The sequence below is a fragment of the Hypanus sabinus genome, chromosome 21, assembly GCF_030144855.1.
Source record: "Hypanus sabinus isolate sHypSab1 chromosome 21, sHypSab1.hap1, whole genome shotgun sequence".
Lineage (NCBI taxonomy): Eukaryota > Metazoa > Chordata > Chondrichthyes > Myliobatiformes > Dasyatidae > Hypanus > Hypanus sabinus.
This window is the reverse complement of record NC_082726.1, coordinates 23,195,652-23,219,093: the sequence shown is the minus strand read 5'-3', so window position 1 is coordinate 23,219,093 and position 23,442 is coordinate 23,195,652. Positions and strand designations below refer to the sequence as shown.

General features: G+C 44.1%; 1 protein-coding gene across 5 annotated transcripts in view; it reads right to left on the bottom strand.

The window, feature by feature from the left end:
• cd276 (CD276 molecule) overlaps positions 1-23,442 on the bottom strand; it is a 423,418-nt gene that overhangs the window by 348,813 nt on the left and 51,163 nt on the right. For all 5 annotated transcript variants that reach the window (XM_059946178.1, XM_059946182.1, XM_059946183.1 and 2 more), the window contains exon 2: positions 4,157-4,327. In XM_059946178.1, the coding sequence (XP_059802161.1) occupies positions 4,157-4,217 (61 nt within the window). In that variant the 5' untranslated portion in view covers positions 4,218-4,327. The remainder of the gene's footprint in view (positions 1-4,156; positions 4,328-23,442) is intronic.

The following is a 23,442-nucleotide window of genomic DNA, read 5'->3' as shown; positions in this document are numbered from 1 at the left end:
AAAAGGTAGTAGGGATAGTCCGGGTAATTATAAACCAGTGAGCCTTACGTCTGTGGTGGGAAAGCTGTTGGAAAAGATTCTTAGAGATAGGATCTATGGGCATTTAGAGAATCATGTCTGATCAAGGACAGTCAGCATGGTTTTGTGAAGGCAGATCGTGTCTAACAAGCCTGATAGAGTTCTTTGAGGAGGTGACCAGGCATATAGATGAGGGTAGTGCAGTGGATGTGATCTACATGGATTTTAGTAAGGCATTTGACAAGGTTCCACATGGTAGGTTTATTCAGAAAGTCAGAATGCATGGGATCCAGGGAAGTTTGACCAGGTGGATTCAGAATTGGCTTGCCTGCAGAAGGCAGAGGGTCATGGTGGAGGGAGTACATTCAGATTGGAGGGTTGTGACTAGTGGTGTCCCACAAGGATCTATTCTGGGACCTCTACTTTCTGTGATTTCTATTAACGACCTGGATGTGGGGGTAGAAGGGTGGGTAGGCAAGTTTGCAGATGACACAAAGGTTGGTGGTGTTGTAGATAGTGTAGAGGATTGTCGAAGATTTCAGAGAGACATTGATAGGATGCAGAAGTGGGCTGAGAAGTGGCAGATGGAGTTCAACCCGGAGAAGTGTGAGGTGGTACACTTTGGAAGGACAAACTCCAGGGCAGAGTACAAAGTAAATGGCAGGATACTTGGGAGTGTGAAGGAGCAGTGGGATCTGGGGGTACATGAACACAGATCCCTGAAAGTTGCCTCACAGGTAGATTGGGTAGTTAAGAAAGCTTATAGGGTGTTAGCTTTCATAAGTCGAGAGATAGAGTTTAAGAGACGTGATGTAATGATGCAGCTCTATAAAACTCTGGTTAGGGCACACTTGGAGTACTGTGTCCAATTCTGGTCGCCTCAGTATAGGAAGGATGTGGAAGCATTGGAAAGGGTACAGAGGAGATTTATCAGGATGCTGTCTGGTTTAGAGAGTATGGATTATGATCAGAGATTAAGGGAGCTAGAGCTTTACTCTTTGGAGAGAAGGAGGATGAGAGGAGACATGATAGAGGTGTACAAGATATTAAGAGGAATAGACAGAGTGGACAGCCAGTGCCTCTTCCCCAGGGCACCACTGCTCAGTACAAGAGGGCATGGCTTTAAGGTAAGGGTAGGGAAGTTCAAAGGGGATATTAGAGGAAGGTTTTTCACTCAGAGAGTGGTTGGTGCATGGAATGCACTGCCTGAGTCAGTGGTGGAGGCAGATACAGTAGTGAAGTTTAAGAGGCTACTAGACAGGTATATGGAGGAATTTAACATGGAGGGTTATATGGGAGGCAGGGTTTGAGGGTCGGCACAACATTATGGGCCGAAGGGCCTGTAATGTGCTGTACTATTCTATGTTCTATATGTTCTATACATCCTACACATTCCCTCTCCCTCTCATTTCCTCGTCCTCACTCTCACTCTCCCTCTCTTACACATACACTCTCCTTACCTGCAATACTCTCTCTCCCTGACTTGCACACTCACTCTCATTCGCCTACAAACTCACCCTTCCTCACTTACAGTGAACAGTGGTTATTTTAGGACAAGACCCTGAATTAGGACCAAATTGAAAAGATACGTTCTGAGAAGAGTTTTAAAAGCAGAGAGGAACAGGCCCACACAACACATAAAGCATTAAGCCCCAAAGAATGAGAATTTTTTTTTTAAATTGATACCTTTCCTAAATATATTACAGTGGTCAAATGCCAAGAAAGAGTGGAGTTGTACGACAAACTTTACCACATGCCTCTAAAATGGGGGAGTAACCTGGGTGAAAACACATGCAATGGTAGGGAATTTGTTTTAGCTCCATTCATACTGCATCCCATCATGAGAATACTTGTGAATGCTTACATGATACTCTGTGCCTGTGATGCTGCTGCCAGTAAGTTTCACATTGGACCTGGGCATATGATAATAAACTCAGCTTTGACCTTTGACCTTGAATTGGGGACAGAGTCAAACCAGAGTCACTGGAGAACAGTTCTGATATAACCACGCTGAAACTCCTGAAACTACTGCAATCACTTAGGAATCACAAACATCTCCCTTTAGTCTTATCTACTTGATAAAAGGAAGGATATAGAATAGATAGAGAGATATCTATTTCACAACATTTCAGCTATATAAATGTGCTTTTTATATTCTTGATACAGATCAAAGTCAACAAAATGATAAAAGCACAAGACAGATCCAGGCTTAGAAGTTAAGCACAGATGTTTTCTCCTGTTTTCTCCACAACCATGACTAACTATAAATATTAAAAACTGTATAAATGACAGGGAATAGTCACAGTCACAGTGCATGCTGGGATATCTCTGCTTCCATTGTTCTTCTGCAGGCTCTTTTACCAAGAGGCTAGCCTAAATAACATCTGAGGCTTATGCAGTGCCTGCTAATTCACAATATACTATTAAAAAAAAAGGTAGGAAAGATCATGTTCAGATCATGTCTTTCAAAAAACAGATACCACGGTCTACATAATTACTTTCCAGGATGTTTTCGCTCTACTCAGTTTTGGGCTCCACAATCTCTTTTCCTAGCCTCGAGCTCTCTCCTGCATTTACATGGAATCTAACACAGGGAGTCTTGTGCAATACATAAAACTCTCTAGAATAGGCAAACTAACAAGCCAGCCTATTCTTGTTTGACCTTTTCCTAGGTGCATTAGAGAAATTACGGGAATATTTGTTCAGGAAACCCAACTATAAATTGTAAGGCAGTAAAATAGATGAATTAATACAATTCTGTATCACATAACAAAATATTCACTGACTTAATTCAGCCGAAGTGGTCTGCATTGGATGTTATACAGCTCAGAAGTCTTCTCTCACTTCTCCTCATCTACTTATCCTTCAGTTCCTTTCTCCTTGAATAAATCTATAATCGCATCTATGTAATAATATCCAACAATGTATCAACGAATAACATCCTGGAGGAATTCAACAGATCAGGCAATTGTGGAATGAACAGTTAATGTTCCAGGTTTAAGCCCTTCATCAGGACCCTTCTGTTGTCAGACTCATGGAAATGTTGTGGTACTGAAAAAAATATACGGTTTTGACATGAAATGTCAACTGTCCACTTCTCTCCACAAACTCACTAATCCACTGAGTTCTTCCAGCATTTTGTTTGTTGCGCCAGTTTCCAGCATTTGCAATCTCCAATAATATTTTAGTTCATTTATGCATAAAATATATAATTACATTCTTATAAATCTATTATCTACCACTTCACACAATTTAATATAACTAATTTAGTGGTAATTTGTAAATCAATGTCACCTATGATCTGCAAATGTTTGTTGTTCCACCAGTATAAATTCAGAAAAATATGACAATCAAAGCATGTTAACAGATTTTTTGATGTGTTACAAATATCCTATACAATTCCACATTGATCTTTTCTGATTTTATAAAATCTCACCTCAGTATATAGATTCTTCAACTGTTTAGATCCACAAAAACTGATTTTATACGAGATAACATTTTCCACACAGGAGTGTCAGTGTATGACTATTAGCACAAAACTCTGTCAATGCCCATTGGAGCTACTTGCAACCTTCCTCTCATTTACAACTGAAACACATGTTGTGCCTTTGAGGCTTAGCGTGCTATTGCAAAGTCCATGTCTTTGATATATCACCAAAGACTCTAGCAAAATTTCTACAGATCTAAGAAGAACATTCTGACCAGTTGCATCACCGACAGGCACGGAGCCTCCAATACAGAGGATCAAAACAGACTGCAGAGGGTTCTGGACATAGCCAGCAACATCATAGACACAACTATCCCCACCATGGAGGACATCTTCAAGGAGCAGTGCCTCAAGAAGGCGACATCCATCAGTAAGGACCCTTGCCATCCAGGACATGGCCTCTCTTCATTACTGTCATTGGGAAGGAGGCATAGGATCCGGAAAACCAATACTCAACATTTTAAGGACAGCTTCTTTTCCTCCGCCATCAAATTTCTGAATGTCCATGAACACTGCCTTGCCATTCCTCCCTTGCACTATTACTTATTTTTCTTGTAACTTATAGTAATTTGTGTCTTGCTGCTGCCACAAAACAACAAATTAATGATAGATGTCGGTGATAATAAACCTGTTTCTGATACTGATTCTTACCTCGACAATGTCCCAACAGCAGATGCAGTCCAAGGCATGCAGACAAGATGGTGATGATCATCTTTCTGAGTTGTGGGTAGGTGAAAGGAGAATGAGGAATTCGCTCAGAGGCTTTGCCTTGTCTGATGACACACTTCCTTTCAAGATTCTCACAAAAAACCAACTGTGTGCCTGCAGGGGTGACAATCAATAAACTTTGGTCAAGGATTCCAGAGAACAGAAGTGATGGAATCATACAGTAATAAGTTCAAGCAAACTGTACAGCCTTTCAAAGCTGATGCTCATTCACTGAGATTGTGGGTTCATCTACACTGACTCTGCATGCTTGTTCTGCATATCAATCAACATCAATACCGTGAGGCCCCACGGTACTGTGGTGATTAGCGCAACATTATTACAGCTGGGGACATCGGAGTTCAGTGTTCATTTCTGGCATCCTCTGTACCTTCCTTCCTGAGTGCACATCGGTTTCCCCCAGGTGCTCCCGCTTCCTCCCACAGTCCAACAACATACCAGCTGATAGGTCAATTGACCATTGTAAATTGCCCTGTGATTGGGCTAGGGTTAAATCGGTGCGTTGCTGGCCAGTGCGGCTCATATGGCCACAAGGGCCTGTTCCGCACTCTATCTCTAAATAAATAAAATTTTTAAAACTGCCTCTCCTGAACAGTCTGATAGAGCATATCTACATTTAAAAAAAATTACTTTCAATTGAAATAGCCAATGCCAGCACTGATACTCCACTTCCTCCTCATCCTATTCTATCAGAAGACAGGAGAATGGGGTAGAGAAGGAAAATAAATCAGACATGATCAAATGCAGCACTTGATGCACTGAATGCCTTCATTGGGCTCCTATATCATATTGTCTTATCTTTCTTCCTCTAGCTCTATCAATACAATCCTCCAGGGAGTATGAATTTAAGGTGTTTAAAGAAGAGGGGGGATGTCAGAGGTAGGTTTTTCTACACAGAGTAGTAGGTGCACGGGTCTTAGAGTCAGATGTACTATGCAGAGTTAAGAAACTTTCAGATGAGCACATCGATGATACAAAAACGGAGGGCTTACATGGGAGGAAAGGATTAGATTGATCTTGGAGTAGGTTAAAAGGTCAAAACATCATGAGCTAGAGGGCTCATACTGTGCTACACTGATCTATGTTCTATTCTCTTCTCCCTCCATCTGTCTTCTAATTCAATGTAGTGATACTATTGAAACACTACATTGTCACTGTCCTTTGTATAAAGAAGAAATTTTTTGTTAAATATCTTTCATGTATAATCCTTGTTATGGTCTTTTTCACAATGCGAATGCCCTCTCTGGATCCATGGGAACACTCTCACCAGATCCATGGGGGTGCCCTAGCCAGATCCATGGGAACGGTCTCGCCGGATCCATGGGGACGCACTCTCCGGATCCATGAGGGTGCCCTCTCCAGATCCATGGGGGTGCCCTCTCCGGATCCATGGGGGTGTCCTTGCCAGATCCATTGGGGTGCCCTAGCCAGATCCATGGGGATGCCCTAGCCAGACCCATGGGGGTGCCCTAGCCAGATCCATGGGGATGCCCTAGCCAGATCCATGGGGGTGCCCTCTCCAGATCCATGGGGGTGCCCTCTCCGGATCCATGGGGGTGCCCTCTCCGGATCCATGGGGGTGTCCTTGCCAGATCCATGGGGGTGCCCTAGCCAGATCCATGGGGATGCCCTAGCCAGACCCATGGGGGTGCCCTAGCCAGATCCATGGGGGTGCCCTCTCCGGATCCATGGGGGTGCCCTCTCCAGATCCATGGGGGTGCCCTCTCCGGATCCATGGGGGTGCCCTCTCCAGATCCATGGGGGTGCCCTCTCCGGATCCATGGGGATGCCCTAGCCGGATCCATGGGGATGCCCTAGCCAGATCCATGGGGGTGCCCTTGCCAGATCCATGGGGATGCCCTCTCCATTTCCATGGGGATGCCCTAGCCGGATCCATGGGGATGCCCTAGCCAGATCCATGGGGGTGCCCTTGCCAGATCCATGGGGATGCCCTCTCCAGATCCATGGGGATGCCCCAGCCGGATCCATGGGGATGCCCTAGCCAGATCCATGGGGATGCCCTAGCCAGATCCATGGGGATGCCCTTGCCAGATCCATGGGGGTGCCCTCTCCGGATCCATGGGGGTGCCCTAGCCAGATCCATGGGGGTGCCCTCTCCGGATCCATGGGGGTGCCCTAGCCAGATCCATGGGGGTGCCCTCTCCGGATCCATGGGGGTGCCCTAGCCAGATCCATGGGGATGCCCTAGCCAGATCCATGGGGATGCCCTTGCCAGATCCATGGGGGTGCCCTCTCCGGATCCATGGGGGTGCCCTAGCCAGATCCATGGGGGTGCCCTAGCCAGATCCATGGGGGTGCCCTCTCCGGATCCATGGGGGTGCCCTAGCCAGATCCATGGGGATGCCCTAGCCAGATCCATGGGGGTGCCCTAGCCAGATCCATGGGGGTGCCCTCTCCAGATCCATGGGGATGCCCTATTCAGATCCATGGGGGTGCCCTCTCCAGATCCATGGGGGTGCCCTCTCCAGATCCATGGGGGTGCCCTCTCCGGATCCATGGGGGTGCCCTAGCCAGATCCATGGGGATGCCCTCTCCGGATCCATGGGGGTGCCCTCTCCGGATCCATGGGGGTATCCTAGCCAGATCCATGGGGATGCCCTCTCCAGATCCATGGGGGTGCCCTCTCCAGATCCATGGGGATGCCCTAGCCAGATCCATGGGGGTGCCCTAGCCAGATCCATGGGGGTGCCCTAGCCAGATCCATGGGGGTGCCCTCTCCGGATCCATGGGGGTGTCCTAGCCAGATCCATGGGGATGCCCTTGCCAGATCCATGGGGATGCCCTCTCCGGATCCATGGGGGTGCCCTCTCCGGATCCATGGGGGTGCCCTCTCCGGATCCATGGGGATGCCCTCTCTTGATCCATGGGAACACCTTCTCCAGATCCATGGGGATGCCCTTTCCAGATCCCATGGGGACACCCTCACTGAGTCCATTCTAACAGAATCTTCCAGAATTTTTAAAACCACTATTACATTGTTGTTCAACTATTTTTCACAAAATGTGAGATCCAGTCTCTTCATCCTCACACTACTGATGTCATCCTTGTAAATCTTTTTCAGTTCCTTTGTACCGTTTGTAAAATACGAGCAAGGTTGCACAAGGAAAAGAAGTTCACTACAAATAAGCAGTGAGTTGAGGAATGCCTATGAGAGGGAGGGAATGGCCTACCTTGCATTGGTTTCAACCTAAAATATCAACAATTAATTCCCTACCGCAGCCATGCCTCACCGACCACCACTGACTACCACCAGTCCCCTACCCACCATCTCTCTTCTCTCCCAGCTCTTCTATTTTGGCGGTAGATAATTTAAAAAAAATAGAAGCCTTGTGTGAATGAAGTGTGCAAGTCCTGCTTACAAGAAACTTGTGTGCGAAACAAGCGTTTCCTCCAACAACTAAACACCGGCTTATTGAACCACCTTGAGATCCATAACACTCCCTAGTCTACGGGGCTTTATCTGTAAAATAACCATCTTCTTTCATGGCAGAGACAGCAGGGATGGGTAAAGCATGGAAAGCACCAATTAACAAGTAGAGACCAGAATAAGACAACTTTCATACCTTGAAATAAGGATGGAATAAGTGTGTAGATTGTTTTATTAACAGGATATACGGGGCATTTATTGTAAGTTACTGAGAAATATAGACTGGAAACAGCCAATCACCCATTGTTACACCATTCCTATTACACCAGTCCTACACCAGCAGGTTCAAGAACGGTTACTTCCCTTCTTGAGCAAACCTCCACAACCACAATCACTACCTCAGCATAGCCTCGCTATGACCACTTTGCGTTACAATGCACTTTTTTGTTCAAATTGTGTTCCTTCTTGTATAATTGGGTGTGATTTATTTTTAATTTATGATTTCTTGTGAATGTGCTGTCTCTGATCCTCCGTCCCTGTGATGCCACTGTAATTTTTTCAATACACCTGTGCATAAGTGTACATATGACAATAAATTCAAAGTTGACTTCTAACCTCCCCTCAATTGCCCCCAGATTCTCCTATTCATCTCTGACACAGGTGTGATTTACAGAACCCAGTCAGCTTAAAAACCTCCATATTATTAGTATGCTTGACAAATCCAGAGCAGCCCAAAGAAATGGAGAACAAAGGCAGCACCGAAGTTCAGATTCGAACCCAGATCACTGCAGCTGTGAAGTGGATAGCATTCAAGCACTGGCTAATTACTTACAAACCTGTCCAAGTTAACTCCTCTGCCATAGTGACCTTTCTGAATCAGTTAAGCAGATATGAACTGCCTCCCCATGTTAGACTCAGGGAATATCTGTCAACAATAACTGGGGGTGGTAATGAGGTCAGAGACAAGTATTCCTTTGACCTTGGTTGCAAGTCAAGGACCCCTCCGGAACAATGCAGAGCCAGGATATTAACAGCAGAATCATTCTCACTGTTCACACATTTGAAAAGAAGGAAGGGACCTAACAGGAAATATGGTAGACATCTTCCCGCATTCTGATTACTGCTTGAAAGATAAAGTGGGCAATGGGGAAATGAGGGTTATTTAAAAGTTATCATCAAGCTGTCAGCACGGCACTACAGTTCAGCAATCAACACCACAGTTCCATCCAGGCTCGACAAGAAGCTCAGAAACCTCGGCCTTGACCCCACCTTGTGCAGCTGGATCCTGGACTCCCTGACAGATCGCCAGTAAGTGTTAAGACTGGGCTCCCTCACCTCCAACCCTCTGACTCTCGATACAGGAGCCCCTCAGGGCTGTGTACTGAGTCCCCTCCTTTACTCCCTGTATACCCATGACTGTATTGCCACCCACAACTCCAATCTGCTAGTTAAATTTTTCGATGACACAACATTGATTTGCCTTAACTCAAACAATAACGAGGTGGCCTACAGGGAAGAAGTCATCTCTCTGACACAGTGATGACAAGAAAACAACCTGTCCCTCAAAGTCGCAAAAACAAAGGAGCTGCTTGTGGATTACAGGAGGAATGGAGACGGGCTAACCCCGATTGACATCAATGAATCTGGAATTGAGAGAATGAACAGCTTTAAGTTCCTCGGCATCCACATCACCAAGGATCTCACGTGGTCTGTACACACCAGCTGTGTGGTGAAATAGACAAAACAGCGCCTCTTTCACCTCAGACGGTTGAGGAAGTTTGGTATGGGGCCCCAAATCCTAAGAACTTTATACAGGGGCACAATTGAGAGCATCCTGACCGGCTGCATCTCTGCCTGGTATGGGAACTGTACCTCCCTTAATCGCAGGATTCCGCAGAGAGTGGTGCGGACAGCCCAGCGCATCTGTAGTTGTGAACTTCCTGTTATTCAGGACATTTGCAAGGACAGGAGTGTAAAAAGGACCCATAGGATTGTTGGGGACCCAAGTCATCGCAATCTATTCCAGCTGCTACCATCCGGCAAACAGTACCACAGCATAAAAACCAGAACCAGCAGTCCCTGGGACAGCTTCTTCCACCAGGCCAACAGACTGATGAACTCACGCTGATTTGCATGTTCTCTATATTACATTGATTGTTCTATTTATTATAAATTATTATAAATTACTCTGATTGCATATGACACATTTGGATAGAGATGTAACAAGATTTTTACTCCTCAGACAGACAGACATACTTTAGTGATCCCGAGGGAAATTGGGTTTCGTTACAGTCGCACCAACCAAGAATAGTGCAGAAATATAGCAATATTTTAAAAAAGTAATTAAATAATAATAAGTTAATCATGCCAAGTGGAAATAAGTCCAGGACCAGCCTATTGGCTCAGGATGTCTGACATTCCAAGGGAGGAGTTGCAAAGTTTGATGGTCACAGGCAGAAATGACTTCCTATGATGCTCAGTGTTGCATCTCGGTGGAATGAGTCTCTGGCTGAATGTACTCCTGTGCCTAACCATTATCCAAGATGGCATGCAACTTGGACAGCATCCTCTTTTCAGACACCACCATCAGGGAGTCCAGTTCCACCCCCACAACATCACTGGCCTTGCGAATGAGTTTGTTGATTCTGTTGGTGTCTGTTACCCTCAGCCTGCTGCCCCAGCACACAACAGCAAACATGATAGCACTGGCCACCACAGCCTCGTAGAACATCTTCAGCATCGTCTGGCAGATGTTAAAGGACCTCAGTCTCCTCAGGAAGTAGAGACGGCTCTGACCCTTCTTGTAGACAGCCTCAGTGTTCTTTGACCAGTCCAGTTTATTGTCAATTCTTATCCCCAGGTATTTGTAATCCTCCACCATGTCCACACTGACCCCTTGATTGGAAACAGGGGTCACCAGTGCCTTAGCCCTCCTCAGGTCCACCACCAGCTCCTTAGTCTTTTTCACATTAGGCTGCAGATGATTCTGCTCGCACCATGTGACGAAGTTTCCCACCGTAGCCCTGTACTCAGCCTCATCTCCCTTGCTGATGTATCCAACTATGGCAGAGTCATCAGAAAACTTCTGAAGGTGGCAAGACTCTGTGTAGTAGTTGAACTCCGAGGTTTAGATGGTGAAGAGAAAGGGAGACAGGACAGTCCCCTGTGGAGCCCCAGTGCTGCTGACCACTCTATCTGACACACAGTGTTGCAAGCGCACATACTGTGGTCTGCCAGTCAGGTAATCAATAATCCATGACACCAGGGAAGCATCCACCTGCATCACTGTCAGCTTCTCACCCAGCAGAGCAGGGTGGATGGTGTTGAACGCACTGGAGGAGTCAAAAAACATGACCCTCACAGTGCTCGCCGGCTTGTCCAGCTGGGCATAGACACGGCTCAGCAGGTAGACTGAACCGTGATAGGTGTATGTGAAGAATGTAAAAGTAAAGTCAATTCAATTCGAACTGTGTTGTGATAGCAGAGTGAGACAACAGTGGTGTGCAATTCTTCACTCAGAGCTGCAGGTGTGGAAAGATCTGCCTTGGAAGTGGTGGATGAGTGTTCAATTGTAACATTTCAGAGAAGTTGGAAATCTTAGCTGGATGGGAAGTGTTTGCAGAGACATAGTCCCGGTGCAGGAAGATGGGACTAAGTTGAAGATCAGATCAGTAAGGGTTCAATGGGCTGAAAGGCCTAGTTCTGTGCTGTAGTACTCTATGACTGTTTTACACACACACACACACACACACACACACACACCATTCTGCCGTCATCGTGCTGAGTGTATGCACTTCAATGCCTTGCCCAGATTATTCTCATGATAGGTCCTCAACCTAGCTGATGTGCTTGGGTTGGCATAGTGAGGCAACAACTCTGCTCATGACACTACTGAAGCTGGATCTCAATCTAATAGGAAATCTCTGCGCTGAAGTCACCAGAGTCTTTCTCTCTTTGCATTGTTGTTCCAGTTGCAACACATCCCTGCTCTGAGTTCTTTGCGCTCATATTTGAATAGTAAAACACCCTGAGCATGCAACAACTCAGTGTATAAAAGCACGCAGACATGGTCAAGAGGTACAGTTGTTGTTCAGCCCAAACATTAGAATGGGAAAGAAATGTGACTGAAGTGACTTTGACCTTGTAATGACTGTTGCTACCAGACAGGAAGGTCTGAGTATCTCAGAAACTGCTAACCTCCTGGGATTTTCACGCACAGCAGTCTCTAGAGCTTACACTGAATGGTGCAAAACACAAAAAAAAAATCCAGTGAGCATGAGTGCTGTGGGTGGAATTGCCTTGTTAATGAGAGAGGTCAGGGGAGAATGGCCACATTGGTTGACAGGAAGGCAACTGTAACTCAAACTAACCACACACCACAACAATAATGTATAGACAAGCATCTCTGAACGCACAGTATGTCAAACCTGGAAGTGCATGGGCTGCAGCAGTGGAAGACTGGAAGATCACGAGCATACATTCTGTGGCCACTTTGTTAAGTACAGGAGGTACCTAATAAATTGGCCACTAAGTGTATGTGGAATAATAAACCAATTCTAAATTTAACCCATGACAACCAGGCAAAAGTTTCAGCTCTTCTGTGAGACAATGCAGGCTGGTTTTTCATGTGCACTGAGCTGACAGTAAGAGTGATACCACATCCAGGAGGGCAGATGTGGTCGTGCAACTCTTCCTCAGTGGGACACTACCATCCACATACTTTAGGTTTATATTCAACCACACCGTATTCATGGCAATGGAAAGCAAATTGCATTTTGCCTGATTAGAAATGAGCCTTTGATAAGACTGTATTCGTTTAAACAAAGAATCCTTTTTGGCATTGAGTGTAATGCTAAGATTTTATTCTAAAAATATAAACCACCGAATGCCTGTCCTGGTTTAACGTCAACCCATAACAATTTTTATTGATGCACCATAGAAAGTATCTGGATGACTCACAGCTTGGTATGGCAACTGCTCTGCCCACGACTGAAAGAAACCACAGAGACTCGTGGACATATCTCAGCACATCACAGACTCTGCCTCCACGGACCTCCACTCATGACCCTATACTTCTTGCTGCCTTGGTAAAGCAGCCAGCATAAGGAAAGATCCCACAGAGCCTGAACATTCTCTCTTCTCCCTTATATAGAAGCCTGGAAGTATGCACCAGCAAGCTCAAGGACATCTTCTATCCAACTGTTATCAGACTCTTGAATGGACCTCTTGTATGATCAGATGGATTTGTGACCTTACTGTCTACCGCACTATGAGCTTGTGTTTTATCGTTCACTTGCACTACACTTTCTCTGTCACTTTTACAGTTTAATCTGCATTGCTATTGTTTTATGTCAAGGAACATAGAACAACTTATCTGTATGAACAGTATGCAAGACAAGCTTTTCAGTGTACCCTGGTACATTTGACAATAATAAATCAATACTTAATCCAATTTGCTGGAGGAATTCAGCAGCTCTTACAGCATCTGTGGATGGCACTTCGCCCTGTCTGCCACGAAATGCAGGATCTTCTAATGGTCACCCATTTCAATTCAGCTTGCCATTCCCACACAGACATTCATATCCACAGCCTCCTCTACTGATATGATGAGACCAAACTCAGGCTGAAGGAGCAACACATCATATTTCGTCTGGGTTGCCTTCAGCATGATAGCATGAAGATTGATTGCTCTAACTTCTTGCGATTATTCCTCCCTTCTTACTTTTTTTCTATTTCTCATTTTGGTTATCCTCTCACTTCTTCTCTTACCCTCTCCTGCCAATCTCCTCCCTCTTGTACTTCCTCCTTGTTCTGTTCCTTCCATGTCCCACTGTCCACTCCTATTAGCTTCCTTTATCTTCAGCTCTTTCCCTCTTCCACCTATCACATCCAAGCTTCTTACTTTGTTCACTCTCCCTCATCCACCCACCTTCTCCCTTCTCACCTATTACCTTGCCTGCTTGTATTCCTACTGCTCCCCTACCCCCTTATTGTGGCTTCAGCTCCCTTTCTTTCCGGTCCCGATAAAAGGTCTTCATCTGAAAACATTGACTGTTTATTCCCCTCCATAGATGCTGCCTGACTTGCTAAGTACCTCCAGCATTTTGCAAGTGTAGCTCAAGACATCCAGGATCCTCAGAATCCTATGGATGGAAATGGACAGTTGATGTCTTAAGTCGAGATCCCTCACCTGGTATCAAGTCATGGAGGTAAGAGAACTGACAAACGATAGGTGGATCCAGGTGAGGAATGGTTCATAGGCAAATGGAACCAGGTGGGGAAGGAAGAGTGAAAATTGCATCGGAGACTGGGTGGAGGTAACATAGTGCTACCAATGACAGAATCTCATGATATTGGAAAGGAGAGCATGGAACCACCCCTGCCCCGCTCTTTCAACCTAGATGAAGACTCTATCCCCAGAGAAGCTGACTGAACAACTGAATTCCTCCAGCCATTCTTTTTTTTTTTCCAGATATCAGTATCAGCAGTCTCTCGTGCTTCTGCAATTACATTCTGCCACTGAGGAAAATTTCCTTTCAGCAACAGGGCAGGAAAGAAAAGGATCCTCATAAAGATCCAACTCTGACTTAAGGAAGTGGTTTCCATGACAATCGCTGAATGAATCCCAAATTGGTGCCATGAGGTGGAACTAAGTCACTGAGATGGGTGAAGCTGAAGTGTTTTGTCCTCAGCCAGTTCCACACTTTAATTTGACCATTCATGGAGTCATAGGGAATGGGACTGGCTCTTCAACCCACCACATTCATGCCAACCAAGATGCCACTGAACCTAGTCTCATTCGTCTGTGTCTGGCCCATATCCCTCTAAAAATTTCCTATCCACCCACGCAACACTACATGAGTCACAAAGTTCATGAGTCTCCAGGACAATGGGGAGCAGATGATTGGTACAGACATAAATTCCAATTATGATTGTTTGAATTGGGTTCTTTAATTCCAGATGAGCACCATTTAAGCCTGGGATGAATCACACTGGTGACAAGGTTGCTCGTTTACATACAGAAAAGGAAATGCAATTTCCAAACAAACCAAGGGGGTTTGTGTGCAAATTACGGCCCTGACATAGCATTTGTTCTGAATAAAACCACCAACGGTGGCTGCAAAATTCAGCTTTTAGAAATTGCATGGATACTGTATAGAGTCTTGAAGATAATGGGTGGCTGGAGGAGTCCCCACATATTAAAAATCCTAGGCTACATACAATTCTACTATCAAGGACATCCTCAAAAGGCAGTGCCCCAAGAAGGCACCACCCATCATTTTGGAACTCACCATCTGGGACATCCACTTTTCTCATTACTACTACCAGGGAGGAGGTGCGAGTCTGCAGACACACGCTCAATGTCTAAGGAACAGCTTCTTCCCCTCTGCCATCAGCCATCACATTCCTGAAAGGTCCATGAACATGACCTCACTGTTCCACTTCTATAAATTTTTACAGATTTATTTTACTTTTTTACTGTAACTGACAGTAATTTTATTTTATTTCTTGCACCACGACTGACTCCTTCAGCAAATTGCAGATGGAGCTGGAATATCCTCACATAAATACACAATATGAGGACTCTTTAAGAGTATGTCATCACAGCAAATATATGGACCTACTTTCATGGATTCTACAACTCATGTTCGCGAAAATTATGGCTTATTCATTTTTTATTATTACTTTGTTTATTCCTTCTGTGTATTTGCACAGTTTGTTCTCTTTTATACATTGATTGGCTGTCCATCTTTACTGTGTGTGGTTATTCATTGATCCTATTGTGTTTCTTTGTACTTAATGTGAATGCCCGCAAGAAAATGAATCTCAGTGCAGTATATGTTCATATATATGTACTTTAATAATAAATTTATTTTGAACTACAATTTTATTCTCCACACCAAGTCAGGATTCAAGCATTCCTTGTGGACATGGGCACAGACTTCAGTGCTAAACTCCATTAGCGAAGGTGGTATCTTACAAATGAAATACTGAGGGATTTAGCCTAATATATCATAGGCACATCCCTGCCCATCATCTGTAGTATCTACTAGAGGCACTGCCTGAAGGAGGCAACATCTCTCATCGAAGATCCCCGCCATCTGGTCTTTGCCATCTCCTCACAGCTGCCAGCAGGAGGAGAAACAGAATCAGAAACAGCTTTAATATCACTGGCATATGTTGTGAAATTAGCTGTTTTGTGGAAGCAGTACGCTGCAATACATAACAATAAACATTATAAATTGCAATAAGAATGTTATATAACAAAAGAAAATTAAATTAAGTAAGTAGTGCAAAAAGAGAGGGGATAAAAACTGAGGCAGCGTTCATGGGTTCGTTGTCCATTCAGAAATCTGATGGCGGAGGGAAAGAAGCTGTTCCAGAAATGTTGAGTGTGTGTCTTCAGGCTCCTGTACCTCCTTCCTTGATTGTAGCAATGAGAAGAAGGAATGTCCTAGGTGATGGGAGTCTTAATGATGGATGTCATCTATCTGAATCAATGTCTTTCGAATGTGTCCTGGATGTTGGGTATCCTAGTGCCCATGATGAAGCAGGCTGAGTTTACAACTTTCAGCAGCTTTTTCCAATCCTGTGCAGTGGCCCCTTCATACCATACGGTGATGCAACCAGTTAGAATGCTCTCCACGGTACAGGTATAAATTTGCGAGTGCCTTTAGTGACATAAAAATTTTCCTCAAACTCCCAACCAAATACAGCTTCTTTCACACCTTCTTTATAACTCCAATAATATGCTGGGCCCAGGATACATCCTCAGAGATGTTGACACCCAGGAACTTGAAATTGCTCACCCTTTCCAGTTCTGATCCCTTGACAAGTACTGGTGTATGTTTCCACGACTTCCCCTTGCTGAAGTTTGCAATCAATTCCTTGGTCTACTGACATTGAGTGCAAGGTTGTTGCTGCAACGCCACTCAACCAGCTATCTCATTCCTGTACACCTCCCCATCACCACCTAGAATTCTGCCAACAATAGTTCTGTTGTTGGCAATTTTATAGATGGTGTTTGAGCAATGCTTAGCCACACAATTGTGGGTGAAAAGAGAGTAGAGCAAAAGGCTAAGCACGCATCTTGAGGTACACCAATAATTATTGTCAGCAAGGAGGAGATGTTATTTCACATCCACGCAGACTGTGGCCACCCGGTGAGGAAGTCAAGGATCCAGTTGCAGAGGAAGGTGCAGAGGCCCAGGCTTTGGAGCTTGAAGCCCAAAATCCCACTCATCTAGATACAAGAACCATTACTTCCCTTCAACCATTCCATTCCTAAAACCAAGCTACACAACCCTAATCACTACCTCGGCTTACCAATACCATAACTCAACATCATCCCTACGTCCAATCACAAACAAGAGAAAACCTGCAGATGCTGGAAATCCAAGCAACACACACAAAATGCAGGAGGAACTCAGCATGGAAAAGAGTATGGTCGACATTTCGGGCCGAGACCCTTCATCAGGATTCTTCGTCACTTTGTGCCATGTTGTTTGACATGGTCTATGACCACGATTTTTCTTGGCAAATTCTACAGACGTGGTTTGCCATTGTCTTCTTCTGGGCAGTGTCTTTACAAGACTTGTGACCCCAGCCATTATCAATACTCTTCAGAGATTGTCTGCCAGGTGTCAATAGTTGCATAATACAACCACCTACCAACTGTTCCCATGGTTTCATGCGACCCTGACTGGAGGTGGTTGGGGGAGCTAACCAGGTGTTATATTTTGCCCAAGGATGACCTGCAGGCTAGTGAAGGGAAGGATTGCCTTACACCTTCCTTGGTGGAGACATATCTCCACCCCTCCACCTGCAGCACCGTAACTACTTTGCAGAATAGACACTTTTTGTTCTAACTCTATTCTTTCTCATATAATTTTGTATACTTTATGTTGTTAATGTATTTCTGATGCTATGTACCTGTAATGCCTCTGCTCGGTTTTACATTGCAGCTACACATAGATGCACTTATGCATAAGACAATGAACTCAACCTCGAATTCTAAATGGCACACTAGTTCAAAGTCAATGCCCTGGCCATCAGTTATTTTTCAAATAAATCCAACACAGCAAAATAACGTGCTATTTAGATCACCGCAGACTGTGGGACATTGCGTGGTAGCATTGAGACTACACAACTATCATTACGATGCAGCTGCTGTGGTTTCTGGTTGCTTGCCAATTTGTTGAGTGAAACGTCCCTGGGATAACACAGCCAAAAACCAGGAGATCAGCATTTGCACCGAAGCAGAAAGCAGTCAAGCAGCTTCTACGGAAAGGATATTGGACTGAGGACAGTATAGCTGGAGAGACCCTTTGGCCCACAATGTCTATAGTGAATATGACGCTGAATTAAACTAAATCTCTTCTGCCTGCGCATGATCCATTATCTCTCGGCATATTCACATGTCTGTCTAAAGCCTCTTAAACACCACTCTCATTTCTGCCTCCACCCCTTCCGTGGCAGCCTGGTCCAAGCATTCACTACTCTACATGTAAAATCATTGCCCTGAACATCTCCTTTACACTTTCCTCTCTCACCTTAAACTCATGTCCTCCGGCATTTGACATGTTTACCCAAGGCGTCTCATAATCTTACAAACATTTGTCAGGTCTCCCCTCAACATCCGACTCTCCAGAGAAAACAACCCAAATTTATCCAATCTCCTTTCAGCAGATACCCTCAAATCAAGAGAACCTCTTCTGCACCCTTTCCAAAAGCATTCCACCCTTTCTTTAATGGAGCAACCAGAATAGAATGCAATACACCAGGTGCAGCCAAACCAGCATTTTATAAAGCTGCAATATAATTTCCTGACCCTTAAGCTCATTGTCTCAACTAGTAAAGGCAAGCATGCCATGTGGCTTGTTTACTACCCTATCAACTCGTGCGGCCACTTTCAGGGAGTTGTTGGCTTGTACCTTAGGGTCCCCCTATATATCAAGGCTCCTGCTGTCAACTGTGTACTTTCCTTTGACAGGTTAAATTCCCTCTGCCATTTCTCACAACATATCTGATTTATTTCTCTCTCTATCCTTTAGCAATCTTTCACACTACCTACACAATGCCAACAACCTTTGGGGAAAAGGAACAAAATGTGCAGACCTCACTGTATTTTAGTAAGTTACTAAAGACATTAACTGCAAAGAATCAAGTAGAGTCTAATTTGCCAGTTCTTTGAAAGACCTCTGGACTTTACTAGCAGGCTCCTGTTTACCCCTAGTCACTTGTTTCCCTTCAAGCATATACCCAAAAACCCTGTGATGCTTCCTAAGGATTCTGACACCACTGTTCTTTCAAACCTTGTCAATCAGGATTGCACCTAAGCACTTTGTGAAGTAATTTCTCCCTTGCTATTGATCCATGTGGAGAGCCAGCTGTTCATTCATGACCATTCCTAATGGCTGTAGTTTGCAGGAAGACCATCAAACATACTCTTGTATTGAAAAGGGAGACAAAAGGATGGAGAGAAGGAAAAATACATTTATAGGGTAAAGCTATAGAGCTATAGAGTAAGACTGCAGCTGCTTTAAATTTGCAACATCACGCTTAACCCTGGAAATCAGCAGGTCAGGCAGTATCTGTGGACGGAAATGGGCAGTCAGCACTTCAGGTCAAGATTAGCGAAAAGAATTCTCACAATTCCAGCCCAGTCCAGATGAAAAGTCTTGACTCGAGCCCTCAAAGGTCCTTTTCTCTTCACAGATGCTGCCTGACCTGCTGTGTTTTGTGTGCTGCTCTGCATTTATATAGCTCCCCTTTCAAACCCCAAAAAATCACAAAGCAGTTTACACCCAGTGCAATACATAGAAGTGGAAACACCATGCAATATAATAACATATTGTATTGTCAAAGAAATCAAAATTCAGATATAACTTAGACTGAATGCCTTCAAAGCAGAAAAATATTCCCAAAACATTCCTGGGAGGTAGACAGATGCCCTTAATGAAAGAGGCAAGGGGAGCAAATGAAACCAATTCTGAGCAGGCTACTGAAAATGGGGTAATGACCCAATAGTCCTCTTTTGTTTTTGTAATGGAGACCTCATAGAAAGTATTCCAGGAAAGTGGCAGGAGTAGAAATAGCAGCCTAGTACAGCTGGGAACATTTGGCATATCTGAGAGAAGCGATAGAGTAAGACACAAAATACTTCAACACCTGCATTTTTCTGATTTTCTTATCCAATCTTACTTATTCCTCTTTTGCACTTTGTATTTTTTGTAACTTAACAATAATTTGTAAGTCTTACACTGCACTGCAAAAGCAATGCAATAAAGTTCACAACATTGCGTCAGTGAACACAGTGATTCTTATTCTGAGAGTTGCTTGGGTTGAGTCCATTGCTACAGATCGTTCAGTCATAGAAAAGCTCAAAGACTTTCTAGCTATGTGTGTTTTCTAAAGATAATGATTGTTCATCATTATCAAACATTGGTACCATCTGAAAACCATTGATAAATCATCTGCAAAATATTACATCATTTTTTGGTTAATTGTATCACATACTTTAATTACACTGCACCCTCCTCTGCCAAAGCACCATGGTTGTCAGACTGAAGCATCAGCTTATCATTTGAGATATAATTGCACTTGTACATTCCAATCCTAAATATATCACATTGCTGACTTTCACGGGAACAGGATTCTTTTTAAGCACACTAAACTGGATTTGTATTTAGTCATGGCAACAAGTTATTATTACCCACACGTTAATTTCAATATTACGAACATTTGGAGCAACACACAACATTCTGGAAGAACTTAGCAGGTCAGGTAGCATCTATGAAGAGAATTGGAAAGTCAATGTTCCATTCAAGCCCCTTCATCAGGACCGGCATGCCATTAACATTTGGGTGTTTTTGTTCCAAAAACAATTAAAGATAAATAATGGCAATGTTATGTAGCTCCCTAAGAGATACAACTTTCCCGCATCACCATCTTAAATGAATATTCTGTTATTCTGAAACAGATTCCCCACCCCCTCCATTTTAGTTCCCACCGCCAGTAGAAATATTTCCTCAGCGTCTTGTTTGTCAATGACTCTGAGAATCTGGTGATTCAATAATATTACCTCATTCTTGAGGTATCGTATGAAGACTGATGTCCCTGGATGTACATGATGGAGCTCAGAAAGAGGAGGGGAGATGTAAAACAAGAAAACAAAGAGAATAAAACAACAAATTTCACGGCATTTGGCAGAGATAATAAACCTGATTCTGATACTGAAACATACCAATTATCAAAAAGCCTGAATAGAGGGCATGAAGTAGATGTTTTCATTGGTAGGAGAATCAAGAGTCTAAGGACTCCTCAAGTCTAAGGAGCGTCCCTTTACGACTGAGATAAGGATGATTTCTTCAGCTAAAGGACAGTGAATCTGTGGAATTCATTGCCACAGAGAGGCGTGGAGTCCAAGCCAGTGGGTATATTTAAGGCAGAAATTCATCGGTTCTTGGTTAGAGGTTAAGAGCTAGGGGAAAAAGGTGGAAGAGTGGGTTTTAAAAAAATCAGCCATGATTACATGGCAGAGCAGACTCAATCAACTGAATGGCCTAATTCTGTACTCACGCTTTCCTCCAAATGTACAGGGTTAGTGTCCTTGACCTTTCCTCAAATCAGCCTCTTCATCCAGGATCAACCTTATCTGGACATTTCCAATGCAGGGTTCATCATCACTGTATGACATAGGCGATCATGGTCCCATGACCATGATTGTTCTTGGCAAATTTTTCAATAGAGGAGGCTTGCCATTACTTTCTTCTGGGCTGTGTCTTTACAAGACAGGTGACCCCAGCCATTATAACTCTTCAGATATTGTCTGCCTGGCATCAGTGGTCACATAACCAGGACTTGTGAGATGTACCAGCTACTCATATGACCGTCCACCACCTGCTCCTATGGCTTCACGTGACCATGATTGGCAGCGGGCGTGACTAAACAGGCTCTGCGCCTTGCCCAGGAGTCACCTGCAGATTACCCCTCCCGAAAAGCCAGAACCAAAACCGTACATGGATACAGAACATAAAACATAGAACAATACAGGCCTTTCAGCCCATGATGTTGTGCTGACATATACTTTGTCGCCACATAGTCAGGTGGATCCTGTACCTGCTGAAGTGGTCACTGACGACTTCATGGTCTTCTGCTGCTGTAGCCCATCCACTTCATGGTTCGACATGTTGTGCATTCGCAGAGTGCTTTGTTTTGCTAACTAAAATGGATCCCTCCTTTAACTCTACCCTTTATCCCTTAAAGTGGTGCAGCTTCCGGTCAAGATGGCACCTGTATGCTATGCTCCTTTGGTTGATATCTTCTGGTTACATTATGAAACCATGCATTTCATCTTGAATGGGGTTCCAGAACTGTCGGAGCCGATGGTTTGCAGTTTGGGGATCGTTCGGGTGTTTCAGCGCTCTGCAGTCTCCGAGGGGATTCCAGGAGGCAGAGGCAGTGTGCAGGAACCTTGTGGTGAAAAGGCTGCAAGCCAATGTTCACTCTATTTCAGCAATTAAAGCTTCCATTGTTTGCCGATTAAAGTGATGAGGGAGGTTTAAATGTTAGCTACCTGCCTTTTTAATCACTGGGGAATTGTTCTGCTGCTAGAGAGGGGAAACTGCTTTTTTTTTAAATCGCTGGTGAGATCTTTCTGCTACAGAGAGGGGAAAATGCATTTTTATCACTGGTGAGATCCAAATCAAGTTTATTATCACTGGCATGTGACATGAAATTTGTTAACTTAGCAGCAGCAATTCAATGCAATAAATAATCTAGCAGAGAGAGAAAAAATAATAATAAATAAACATCATAATAATAAATAAATAAATAAATAAATAAATAAATAAATAAATAAATAGATAAATAAATAAATAGATAAATAAATAAATAAGTTGATTATGTATACTGAATAGATTTTTTTAAATGTGCAAAAACAGAAATACTGTATACTTTAAAAAATGAGGTAGTGTCCAAAGCTTCGATGTCCATTTAGGAATCGAATGGCAGAGGGGAAGAAGCTGTTCCTGAATCGCTGAATTGCCTTCAGGCTTCTGTATCTCTGACCTGATGGTAACAGTGAGAAAAGGGCATGCCCTGGGTGCTGGAGGTGCTGGGTGCCTTTCTGAGACACTGCTCCCTTAAGTTGTCCTGGGTACTTTGTAGGCTAGTGCCCAAGATGGAGCTGACTATATTTACGACTTTCTGCAGCTTCTTTCGGTCCTGTTCAATAGCCCCTCCATACCAGACAGTGATGCAGCCTGTCAGAATGCTCTCCACGGTACAACTGTATTAGTTTTGACATGCCAAATTTCTTAAAACTCCTAATAAGGTATAGCCGCTGTCTTGCCTTCTTTGTAACTACATCGATATGTTGGGACCAGGTTAAATCCTCAAGAGATCTTGACACCAAGGAACTTGAAGCTGCTCACTCTCTCTACTTCTGATCCCTCTATGAGGATTGGTATGTGCTCCTTCGTCTTACCTTTCCTGAAGTCCACAATCAGATCTTTCATCTTCCTGGCGTTAAGTGCCAGTTTGTTGCTGCGGCACCATTTCACTAGTTGGCATATCTCACTCCTGTACGCCCCCTCGTCAGCACCTGAGATTCTACCAACAATGGTTGTATCATCAGCAAATCTGTAGATGGTATTTGAGCTATGCCTAGCCACATAGTCATCTGTATGCAGAGAGTTAAGCAGAGGGCTAAGCACACACGCCTGAGGTGCGCCAGTCATCAACGAGGAAGATATGTTATCACCAATCCACACAGATTGTGGTCTTGCGGTTAGGAAGTCGAAGATCCAATTGCAGAGGG